General features: G+C 39.3%; 1 protein-coding gene across 4 annotated transcripts in view; it reads left to right on the top strand.

Moving 5' to 3' along the window:
- The window catches only part of CPEB3 (cytoplasmic polyadenylation element binding protein 3), a 180,217-nt gene that overhangs the window by 136,093 nt on the left and 31,169 nt on the right, over positions 1 to 12,955 (top strand). For all 4 annotated transcript variants that reach the window (XM_082630111.1, XM_082630114.1, XM_082630112.1 and 1 more), the window contains exon 8: positions 8,779 to 8,893. In XM_082630111.1, coding sequence (XP_082486237.1) covers positions 8,779 to 8,893 — 115 coding nt within the window. The remainder of the gene's footprint in view (positions 1 to 8,778; positions 8,894 to 12,955) is intronic.

Below are 12,955 nucleotides of genomic sequence, written 5' to 3'. Positions count from 1 at the left end.
TTCTTCCTTCAAACCACATTTGAGTGCCTACTATGGGCAAAGCTTTAGTATTGGTTACTATGATTCAGAACTTATTTTGAATCAGACATAAAGTCCTGTGTTCAAAAACAATAATATAATGAATAGATAAAACAAGTGTATAAATAGACAAATCTGTAGAGCCTGGTGCATAAGAGGTTCTCAAATATTTGTCAAATTAAGAAAAATAACAAATACAACGAGGTAAGATGTAGATTAAGCACTTTGGACAGTTTATACATACCAGGAGTGATGAAAGAAAGCTTCTTGGATGAAGTGTCATTTAAACGAGGTCTTGAAGGATGAAGAGAGTTTGGGGATTGGCCAGGAGAAGTATGGAGGTGTGGGGAATGGACATTTTGGAGAAAGGCAACAGTGTGAACACAGAAATGAGAAATTGTGTGGTATGAATGCAGAACACTTAGGATGGAACACAAATATATGAAAGGAATTAGAGGGAAATTAAATTGGGAAAAACAGGTAGGGGCTTGTAGGGCAGTCTTGATTGATGGCCTTAGTCCTTGGGTTTGTGGTATATTTACTCAAACTCTTTCATTCCCCACCTACTACCTCCTAAGACAATAACTATAATTTTATCTTGGCTCAATCAAATCTGGTTTTGTGTCATATCCCACCTTGGAAATCTTCAGCATTTCTAATCTTCTTGATTTATTTATTTGTTCCTTGGTCTAAATTCATGCTTTGGGCACCTCCCATCATAAGAATTTCTCCAAAGAAAGAATTCCTTCTTTAAAATGAGAGAAGTACCTCCTATTCATAATAAGTCTTATTTTTTTCCTCCATGAATCTCTGATTTTGCAAATGGGTCCAGAGTTTCTTAGTGCTTGAGTCTTTGGAAGCTGTTATTTCTTTCTAGGGAGGTCTAAAAGATGCTGCAGTTCCAGTGCACAAAATGGTAACCAGGGGACAAAATAGCCAATACCATCCCCTAAGGGATCATAGTCAGTGTTTTTCCAAAGTGTGTTCTGAAGAACGCTTGTCTCATCAAACACTGGTCTCTTGAGAGGATCATTGACAGAACGTTTGCTCTTAATAAGAAAAGGTGTCCCTTATCGAGCACTTACTTTGTACATTTTATATCCACTTTCTCCTTTAATTAAAGATTCCATAGCCAAGAACATTTGGGAAACATTGATATATTAAAGTTCTGAGGAGTTTTGCAGTTAATAAATGTGTGTAATATTGTTTAATCCAGCATATTATATACCTCTTTGGGGATTATACTTGTGAAGATTCTGGTAGAATTAGTATTTCATGAAGCTCACTCAAAGAATAGGCTTCTTCCCAGGAAAAGCTTAGGTAACATGAACTTTTTTTTTTTTTTTTTTTTTTTTTTTTTTGCGGTATGCGGGCCTCTCACTGTTGTGGCCTCCCCCGTTGCGGAGCACAGGCTCCGGACGCGCAGGCCCAGCGGCCATGGCTCACGGGCCCAGCCGCTCCGCGGCATATGGGATCCTCCCAGACCGGGGCACGAACCCGTATCCCCTGCATCGGCAGGCGGACTCTCAACCACTGCGCCACCAGGGAGGCCCTAACATGAACTTTTATGTGTACATTCCTCTCAAGAGTTTGAGTGATCAGCATGCCAGTGACAACATCCTTGCCCTAGTGCCATGGAACTGAAAATACACATTTATGTAGACATTGGACAAAATTGTCTGGCTGCAGCGCAAGAGTGCCTGAGGCTATGAACCTAGAAGTTAAAATAGCCAGTTTCATTGCCAAATCATATTTGAGCTTTTCTAACTGCTAGTTTTGTTTAGTAGCTTTAGGAAGAGTCTATGGGTCACTTCTTAATGTGTTGAAAATGGACCAAATGAGATTGGAAAGAAGAGAAAGGTTAATCATTCACAAATAAAAATGCATTTTGACTTTTCCAGGAGTCTCTTGGGAAGCAGAGCTGGTGGCCAGTAGCCTGGAGGACAGGGAGCCTTGCAGGCACACAGCATCATTGCAGTGGAAAGAGTGTCTATAGACTTGGGGTCAGATAAACCTGGGTTTCAGTCCTGAGTTGACGTCACACTTCTGAGTCTTAGTTTCCTTGTTTTTAAAGTAGAGATAATTTTTACAGCATAACAGTTACGGTGAGTTTAAATGTGACAGTGTATGTAAAATGCCTAGCACAGTGGTGCAGTGTAGGTGCTCAAAAGTGCTAGTTTCTTTCTTTCCGAAGAGAATCATCTATCACGCTTATACTTTCTAAGTGATGCGGGAATATCAGAAGTGATGACGAGCACTAGATAATTCTGATCACCGCGTGCGTCACCTGGTGGCATCAGAAATTTGCACTGATTAGGCCCAAGCCTTGGCGTACCCACTGGTGACCAGACAGTGTATTTCCATGCCTCTAGAAGGTAGCTTTCAGTGGAGTGAGGAGAGTGGCTGGGGAGCTATAGAGGGGCAGCTGTTGGACAAGTTCTTACAGCACCACTCTCTGCCCCTCGGGAAAACCTTCGCTAATTCACCAGCATGCTGAGGAGCACAGACCACTCACTAAGGGTCGGGTGCTGTGCCGGGCAGTTGGGACCCACACAGAGATATGGCCTCAGCTTTAGAGGCCCCCAGAGTCCAATGGAGGGAAATAGCCAAGTGAATAGTAAGTGGAGTAAGGAGTCACAGGTGCTATGATGGAAGCATTATAGACGGTAGTTGATGTGGGGTGGCTCAGAAGCAGAGCGGTCAGGTGTTCCTGAGGGAGTCTGGAAAGCCTTTAGAGGGAAGATGTTTCTTTGAATCTTACGGTTGTAAGTACGGGTATTAATCATAGCATCTAATTGATAATGGCTTTATTATATCAAGCATAGAGCAAGGATGTACATCACCATTTTGGGGGCACAGTTTATGCATGCTCTGTTTCTGTACTGGGTGCCCTTATGAAGCAGTATACAGAGTGTTATTTGAATTGTTCGACAGTAACTGAAGTTCCCAGTGGGGCTGTAAGCCTGTGGTTTCCGTACATCAGGCTGTGTAGCCTGGTGCGGATGGCAGCAATTTCCTTCTTGTACCTGCGCTGTTTCTTGATGCTGGTGGTGGGTGTGGAGCATCCTGGGAGAGCGTAAGAGAATTTCCCAGGGTTACTTTTGGCTTCCTGTCTAAGAAGAATCCAGGCTATTTTGCTGAGGTTCTTTGGGGCCTGTGATCTACTGGTATCTGAGGAATAGTCTTTGTGTGAGAGTGAGAGCTTTTTGCTTTGAGTCCCAATGGAGTTCTGCCTGGAGGCCCCAGAGCTGCCCAGGGTACAGAAGTCTCATCAAGGCCAATGCCCCTGAGCAGCTGTTAAGTTTCTTTCTGGCCACTTACCGCAGAAGGTACAGGGAGGGCATCTTCTTTTGCTCTCTATTGGGTGGAGGGCAGCATTTGAGAATCATAGGTAGCATCTAAACTCCACAAAGGTGGCTGAGCCGTTTGTTCGGGAGCTGTGTGGTGAAAATTAGGTTGACATGAGATACCAAATGTGAACATACTTTGAAGAGTCCAAACCACAATTATTGCTGTTACGGCTGTTAGTTTTGGTGGTTATAATACTAAAACAACCCCTTACACATGGAAGAGATAAAGATGCCTCACAAACCACAAACTAGTTTATTTGTGATACTGTGGGGCACTCCAGTCATTCTGTGAGGTCTGTGATTCTTAAAATAGAATTGCTGACAGCTGGGGTGGGTCTGAGTTCATTACCACTGCAGCTGAGCTGTTGCAGCTGTATCAGCGGACCTAGGTTTAGCTGACTCATCCTGGTTGTCAGAAGAGCCGGGATGCTGCTGCTTACTGGGGAGAGCGGTCCTGATGGTTCTGCACTATTATTTTTCTGATTCATGTACATTGAAAGGATTGTAGGATTAGGGAGAGAAAAATGGAGACTTTTTCCTGAAGAGCTTGAGTAGGAGTTTGAAGAGTGTTGAAAAGAGGAAAAAGGAAATGGGGTGGGGTTGGGGAGATGCTGAGCTATGAGCTTTATGGATAATTTGTGGGAAAGAGATCAGATGGCAGGGAAGGGGGATTTGGTCAGGTGATTTCCTGAACTAGCCACCAGATTGCACTGTTGACTCTGAACAGTTTGCTTTTGGAGCTGCTTTGAGCCCAACAAATGAAAAGGAAGGCACTGTGCAGTAGACCCTTCATGTGGTAGATGTTTGTAACCTAAGGAGAGCACCAGACTACATATAGGGTGAGATGTTTAAAATGAGCTCAAGATAACATTATTTACTGGGGTAGATAATGTCTAAATTCTAAATAGTGGTCTAAACTGAGAGAATTCTAGAGCTATAGGGAGATTTGGTCATGTTCAGAAACTTAAAGTCCTAAGGCTTGTGTTTAAAACTGTTCTTACTAAAACTGTATGTTTTCTCTTATGCTGTTATTAAAGATACAATAAAAATGCATTTTATATTTAATTTTAACTTAGAGGCTTTTGCAAATTTTCAATGAAATTATCCTTTTAGGAAATGATGCTTTCTTGTAGCATCCTGTCAAAATAAGTGACCTCTATTGCATTTCTTAAATTTTTTCCTAGAAATTAGCCTAATCCTATCGCTATTAATGACTTTCAGTTTTAACCAGGATGAAATTTTAGTTAACTCTTTGAGAGCAATAGCAGGAAATAAGTGAGGAAAAGGCCTTGACTGGAGTGAAGTTTCTATGATGTTTTGTTCAGTTAGTTCAACCTTATTATGCCATATTTTGATACATACTAAGAGTAAGATATAATAGGGCAGTATTATCCAAAGTGTGGATATTAATAGGTGTTACACAAAAAAATAGGTTCCATGGAAGTAATTTTGGAAATGCTGGCTTAAACAACATTTGAATAGATTCATTTCCTGTAGAACTTCTTAGAGCCTTTAATTAATATACACCAGTGTCTGCTGTGAAGCTCCAAGAAGGAAGTTTATAACTTTTTCCTAAACACTGCTTTTCTGGCAGAACAACCCTAGGGATCTGCACTTCACAGAACACACTTTGGGAAACCTTGAAAAGGAAAATTAGTGCTTTTAGTACTAACTGTTGCTATTACATATTAATGTATGTTCTTTTAGATTTCTTGATGGCTGTCGAAGTCACTTTATGGTATAAATTGTTATATTTATACTACCAAGCTTTATGTTTGGTTTTTGCCTTTATCCTTAAAAAGATTTTGCCTTTGGAGATAAGCAGTTATACAATGCCAATTATTAATTAAAGAGATAAAAATTTAGAAGACAAATAATTCAGCTAAAAGTAGGTTTATGGTCCTCACCAGAACTTCCACAGGAATACATGCTTAAAAAAGAAACTAAAGAAAAGCCATTTTTTAATTTTGTCTCGTAAGTGTTTATGCAATAAAACATTCCATTGTGAGGAGCTGTGTGGTAACTAAACCTTTCTAACCAGAGATCACAGACTGGAGCCCACAGGACAGATCTGGCCTGCAGATAGTTTTGTCTAGCATGTACAGGTGACTTTATACACTTGAATTAGTTCCCAACATTAAAAAATCTTGAAGTTTCATATAAAAATCTGAATTTCTAGCTACTTTTGAGAAATGGAAAAGTCTGACAACACATTTGTAAATGATAACTACTAGCTGGAGCTGAGAGGTGTCTGCCTCCTTTAAAAAGAGTGGTTTAACACGGCTATATTTAAACTAGGTAACCAACAAGGACCTGCTGTATAGCACAGGGAACTCTGCTCAGTGTTCTGTAATAACCTAAATGGGAAAAGAATTTGAAAAAGAATAGATACATGTATATGTGTAACTAAATCACTTTGCTGTACACCTGAAACTAACACAACTTTGTTAATCAACTATGCTCCAGTAGAAAATAAAAATTTTAAAAAATAAATAAAAGGAGTGGTTTACTCCATTGTGTCACTGCCTGCCTACTAACTGTTGTCCTGGTAGCTTGACATGTTTATGCTGCCTGTCTGGCCCTACAGACATTTGTTTTTGTGTAACCCTTACTGTAAGGTCATGGCATGGCCAAAGGGCTAGTGGGTGCTCCCTCCCAGATAGCCTCTTCCTAGAGTCACCTTTGTAATCAAATGTGGTCAGGTTTCTTCAGGAGGCAGTGTTGAAACCATGTCAGGCTCATTTAAGATAATCTTCACCATTCTTCACCTTATCCTTGTCCTTAAGATGTTGTGGCTTTTAGTGCCCAGTATAGCCTATTTGACAACATCCTGCAAGAGTTGTTACACACACACACACACACACACACACACACACACACACACACACTCAGAGTAATCCCTATGTATGTAAAAGCTGTTTTGCCAGGGGAAGTTTATGTTGAGTTAGGACAGAGTTCTAATTTCATCCTTTCTCAAAAATAATTATTAAAGAAATAAATATAATTTAAAAACAGTTCTTTTACTTATATTCTACCCCTTCTACAAAATATCTGAGTCAGCTTATAAAGTATGGGATTAAAAGAGTAGAGAAACATGTATATATATATTTTTTCGAAGAGTAAGTCAGAAAGATAGAACGTGGATATTAGACCCTGAGAATAAACCTTAGAAGATGGAGAACATGCCTGTATGAGAATGGTCTTATATTTCAGAGAGAAACCAGAGTGTGAATGGAACTTCTCAGTGCAAACAGTACCACAGTATTACTTTTTGCTTAGCTCTTAGAGTGTACTGATGTTGGCCTGTGTTGACATTTCTCTGAATCTGCAGTGGTGTGAGCTCTGAGGAGCTGTTCTGTGGCGGCAGCTGGGAAATGTGGGTTTTGTGAATAGGATTAATCATTACTGTCTCCCTAGTCCTCTTCCTGTATTTTTACCAAGAATAGGGTAAGGGAATGGGTTGTGTGTGATGTAATGAAGGGGTGGGGAGGGTGTCAGAGGGAAGAAGAGGCAGCAGTGAAGACTCTCAACAGGCAGGTTTGAGATTGTCTGCAGAGTTCTTTTGAGCAGCAGTAACCTCCAGCTGTTGTACGAGGCTACATTTTCTGTACTTTTGATTAAATGAAACCAGAACACTATGGATACTACACAGGAATTGTTTTCATTTGTGAATATGGATACTACACAGGAATTGTTTTCATTTGTGAGCCATATGAGCAAACTCAGTTATCATAAAGTTAATGGAATTACCTGGTCCTGAAGCTGCCTTAACTACTTAATAAAGGATGAGACTAGAAGAAGAGAGGGCTCTGTGTAGAAAAAGATTTGCCCTACTTTTTTTTCTTTTTTTGGTGACATTAGAATCCTTTTTCTTAGTGTCAGGACATTGGTAAAAATTAATAATGGGCCCTCATGAAGGCATTTGAAAGTGGTGTTTTATGGTATTGGTGAATCTGCCTTTGTGGTAAGTGTCAAGGGAACGATAATTTAGTCAAACAGACCAAATTTTACAAGGAAAGAACTGGATTTTTTTTTTTTAAGTGATAAAGGTAGAGCAGATGCCTGAGTGTTAACAGAATTACAAACAGGTCCAAGGTTTTAGGGTCTAGGGAAGAAGTGGAGATTTTATGGCTTCTGGCTAACTGGTGAAGGCAACTGTGTCATAAAAGCCCAAAAAGCTGCGGGGCGGGAGGGGTACATTTTGTAACAATCATAAGGAACGTGTAGCCTGCTTCTAACTGAGCGATGCCAGTGTTAGAGTTGACCCAAGATGTTTTGAAATTGTAGTTGGTAGATTTACTACCTTTCAAATAGGAGTACTCCTGGATATAGCCAGGCCACTTAAGAAATTATCATATGTGTTTCCTTGCATTGTGTTGTTGGTTGAGTAATGGGGCAAAAGAAGAATTTTGTTGATACTAAGAAAATGAAAATTCAGCTGCTTTGTTTCCTATCCTAATCGATGAGGGGAAAGGAGAGGGGTGTTCCTTAAAGACCGACACTATTTTCTCTGCTTCTCTACCTGGCCCACTTCCCAGCGCGCATGGCCAGCTGAGTGACTGGTTGATTTTCAGGCAGTGCTGAAACTGGCCTTTCGGTATGAGAGGGTTTTTTGTGCTTTTTTTGTTTTGTTTGGTTATGGATTGAAAGGAATATGGTTTAAGGTTACGATTCTGATGGAATACCTTATTTTATATGATAATGGTAAAACAGTGTAAACTATGGGCAGGAAGTCAGAGTCCCAGTGAAGAGACATTACCAGTTAGAAATATGTTGTAGAGATTTCTTTTTCTATTCTTTGAAAATTTGCTTCATTTTCTAGGCTTACCTTTATTTAACCAGACTTGTTTAGGAAAATCAGATCAACCAAAAGTCGATAAATCTGTGACCTTCAGTATTTGATATTGCTGGTAATGGTGTGCTAACTTGATACGTGTTAAACTGTGTTAAATCATATTGCTGAAAGAGAAATGTTTTAATTTTAGGGGGTGATCATTTAAAAGCCAGACATGGATAATTTTGAGAAAATATTCCCAATGTTCCTGTCCCTCTTTAGGTGAGCTTTTAAAAAACTAAGTGCTGTAATGTGACAGGTTATAAACAGTCTAACACGTGTAAAAATTCAAAACCCAGACTCTATCTATAAAAGACTGCCCTTTTTTAAACCACAGGTGGTTTCTGAAGGTTTCATGGTATATGTCTAGAGTGTTAAGTCTAATACCTGTAAGTAGATTCCCCAAGAGTTCTATTGAAAGACACTTAATGCAGATTACATTAACTAATAACTGGATTTTGTTTGGGTTGTGTATGTTGTAAAATGCACAAATCAGTGGGTTTGTCTTTAGTCACCTTATTCTCATTTGGGGTTGATGGAAATGAAGTAAGGACCAAGTAAACGACTTTTTTTCAGGTGCAAATTCGACCATGGAACCTAAGTGACAGTGACTTTGTAATGGATGGTTCTCAGCCTTTGGACCCCAGAAAAACTATCTTTGTTGGGGGAGTTCCACGACCCCTTCGAGCTGGTGAGTGGAAATAGTAACACCACAACAACAAAACCAACAACAAAATCCCCAATGTGTTTAGTCTTCAATATTTTCTAGGTTTCTGGTCAGCTATGCACAATCTCCAAAAAGAAGGCTGTCAGGTCAGTTTCACTGAGCTGACCCTTAAATGTTTTCTCCCAAGACGCTGTATTTTCTTATGGTACAAGAGTGAATTTCATTAAATTGTTATTTCAGAGGGATGAATTCTAATTAGTGCCTCCCTGTTCAACCAATTATTTTTAAAATAATGACAATACATTTGGCAGTGTGCATTCTTATGCCAGTTAGCATTGTTATGTATGACAGAAAAAGAAGTCACCCCATCAGAAATCTGTCCAGTTCAGCTGTGTGCCCACTTAGTCAGTGAGGAACCAAACCACTGCTAGAAATTGTGTCACTGGGAATCAAACTGAACTTTTCCCAAGTGAAACAGGTTCTTATTTTTTATGTACTTTGAAAAGTGAGGTATGTATTTGAGCATCTTTATTTTGACTTCTTGAAAGCTCCCCTGTTTTTTGTTTTTTAAGTACCTTTCCAATGATGAAATAATTGTGCCTGCTGGGATTGGGCAGAATCATTATTGACTGGGGCATTTGAAGTGATGCTGTGCTGATGACTTCGATATTTAAATCCAAAGACAAATCTAATTGGTTGTGGATTAGTGTGATTACCTGGGGAATATAATAAAATTATTTGTAAGAACAAAGTTTTCAAAGTGCTTAAAATAGTTGAGTTTATTTTTTTTAAAATAAGATGAAAAAATAAGGTAGCTGTTGCCACTATAGTAGCAGAAAGGACAGCGTTATCTCTACGTTAGTGTAAGCAAGTAGACTTAGTTCTACTTAAAAAGTAAAAGAAAAAGCAGAGGTCGTCAAAATCAAGTTGTAAAACAGAATTGTAAAATGTACCTACAGCTCTTTGGCTCTGTGACTTTGAGGACTTCTCAATTCTGAATGTTCCTCAACATTTCTAACATATTTATCCAAATCTCAACTCCAGTCTACTCCTAAAAGATAAGTTTTAGGTCTGTATAAAGATGTATTTGTAATTCCATTTTGAAGGACTTTAAAACATATTAATTATGACTGTGGAGTTTGTAATCTTATGGTACTTCAGAAAGTCAAGCATCACTGGGTCTTTTTCTCATTCTCATGGAAAACCTGCCCAGAGAAGGAAAACAAAACAGCAGAGATGCTTCCCCCTTTATCTGCTGTCAGAAAATAAAGTCTAAGCAGGGCTAACTCGAACGTGAACAGCATTATGAGATGAGGGCCAATGCAGCCCTTTGTTTCTAAACAGCTTGTGCTTTAAAAAAAAAAATGTGGGTGGGGGCACTGTGTAATATTCCTGGCTTTTTCTAACTGGTGGTGTGTTTAGGAGTGGAGAGGGAGAAAAATCCCCTTTGGTAGTGTTTTAACTGCAAATGGATTCTACAAAAATGGACATACATTGCTAGTATTCTAGCTGTTCTTTCCTGCAACTAAATACAAGCACAAATTAGTTTTAATATCTCAGCCCCTCTCCTTTTTTCTTAGCTGGGAATCTGAAAAAAAAATTTCTGAAAGAAAAGTTCCCACAGTTGTAAAAATAACAGAACTGGCTTTAACCTCTTATGTCTATTTTTAAGTCACAGACACAATAGTTTTTAAACTAAATTCCCTTTTTTATTAGCCACTCTTTATTCTTTCTGTTTAAATGATTTGAAAGGATAGGTGTGGGCCTCTATATCTTTTTCTCTATATAAATCTTGTGATGATCTATTTTTCACACTGTTCTTATGATCACACTGACACTGCAAGACAGGAAACCCAAGATGCTAAATTATATTCTTTCTTTAACACTCTGTGTCTATAAGATGCTGCAAGTTCTATGGTTAAACAAGAATTATGTTTAGTTGTCTAGTCAGAAATGGGATTTTGTGTTTCCTGCCTAAATAGTACATATTTTGTAAATTTCAAAGTTCTTTTTTCTTTAACGTAAGCTAAATTTTTTTTGTTTTAAAATTTTGTTTTTGCCATTATTGGCTAGTAATCTACAGTCACTTGGTCTAATGGCAGTGTTCCCCCATGCCAGCACCTCCTATAAATGTAGCTAGTTTCTAGAAGGCTAAACAATCTACATTAGCATCTTAGAATTTTACTCTATCTATCCAAGACTTCCAGATTGGAGGCCACGTAATCTAGATGAAAAGAGTTAACATCTGCAGCTTTTATCCCTGTGCATAGAATTAGTTTTCTTTGGAACACACTGAGCTTTGTGGATTGGTGTGTGTCTTGGAATAGAAGACTGTTTTTAAAAGAATTCATTTTGACTTTGCTAGACAATCTTAAATTGAATACAGTGCAGTTCACTTGAATAATAAACACGTATTGAGCACGCACTGTGTTACTGGCACTGAGAAAGTGCACATCATGCCACACTGAATGGACATCCCACTATCATGTTGAACAAGTCGTCATCTACAGAATCAAAGATTTCAGAACAGAAGAAAATGAGAAACGTATGAATAGAATACTAACTCAGTTAATTGGATGCTAAATTATACTCCTTAACATAATGATGCTCAAATTTTGGTTTTTAAATACTTCAGGGCATTTTTTTATTATTTCCAGGGGTATCGTGGTTATAAATTCTGAAAAGTCTTAAAACTATTTCAGGCACTATATACAAGGTGATCCTAGACTAGATATCAGTGATGAGACTCAACAGGTGAGATTTTTATGCGTCCAGATCGATTTTCACCTTATCCTGGGCCAAAAATGGTCCTTCAACACTTTACAGTGACTAAAATGTTATCACTCAAGAATTATTCCTTTGGATCTTGTGGGGCTTTTTATCTTTGATATTTTCCCATTGTAAGACAGGGACCATTATCACTAACAAATTATTCTAAATATAGTTAACCCACCGAATAGAAGTGCAGAAACACTTCTAAAGAAACAAGGCAACCTGTTTTAAGTGGTATTGTCTTGACTGAGGAGTTTAGGTTGCTCCTTCTGACCTTTTGACAAGCGTGACTTTTAAAAATTCAGGTTGGAAAAAAATCAGGGGCCTAGAAAAATTAGCCTGAAAATGGGAAAATATCAGTGGAAAATCTAGATGAGTTTACCCAAAGTTGGACTGCCTGATTGTTGCCTTCTCTAAGTCAGATAATACACATTTCTACGTCTCTTGTCTCTCCCTTCCATCACTCCTGTCAGTGGCAAGCCGAGGGTGGTTTTTGCCTGAAGTCTCCTGGTGTTTCTCCATCTTGCTTTCCTTCCACTCCCCACTTCTCCCCACCCCGACGCTAGGAAAGGCTGTGGGTAGACTCGCCATGCCACCGTGTGGCTAAAGTGTACATACTCTTCAGAGAAGTCAGTACAGGGAAAGGGGTGGTCTGTCTGTCTGGTCTGTCTCTCCTCCCGCTACTACCTGGACGTGCAACAGCATGTTGCCACTCTTCATTCAAGTGTTGTAAACAGCATGTCTTCCTAAATCTCAGTATGGAAATATCCCTGTTGCATATCCCTATGACATTAGAACCTCTCCAGACCACATCTCTTTGCTCTGAGAGCAACTAAGTGCCGGGCTTGGGGGTTATGAGGAGACCACCAGGAAAAAGTGGAAAATGAAGGATCTGGTCCCTGTATTCTTCCCTGGTTTGTAAACATGAGTGTTCTCTGACTCTAGCTTCTTGGCTTAGACATCTCATTTGGGGGCTGCCTCAGTGATCAAGCTTTGGGACCCATCCACTTCCAGTTTTGATCAGGCTTGAAAAACCCTCAGTCTTCCTCTCTAATTAGAGGCATCTGTGAGCTGTTCCTCCACTTTATGACTTCCTTTTGACAGTTTATCTGACCAGGCCCTGCAGAACAGATCAGTCTTGAGTTGCTGGAGCCTACCATTTGCCCATCATCTTTGGGTCTCCCATCTTCCTAACTATTGCTCTGATGATTCTTTCCTGTCTTTTTCTTCCCTGCTAATATTCTGTGATGGATCCTGAAATTTCCTTCTCCACCTTCCCCCCTCCCAACTCCCCCCTCAACTGTTGTGAGGATG

The sequence above is a fragment of the Mesoplodon mirus genome (genome assembly GCF_964341445.2).
Source record: "Mesoplodon mirus genome assembly, chromosome: 2".
Lineage (NCBI taxonomy): Eukaryota > Metazoa > Chordata > Mammalia > Artiodactyla > Ziphiidae > Mesoplodon > Mesoplodon mirus.
This window is presented reverse-complemented; position numbering and strand designations above follow the sequence as displayed.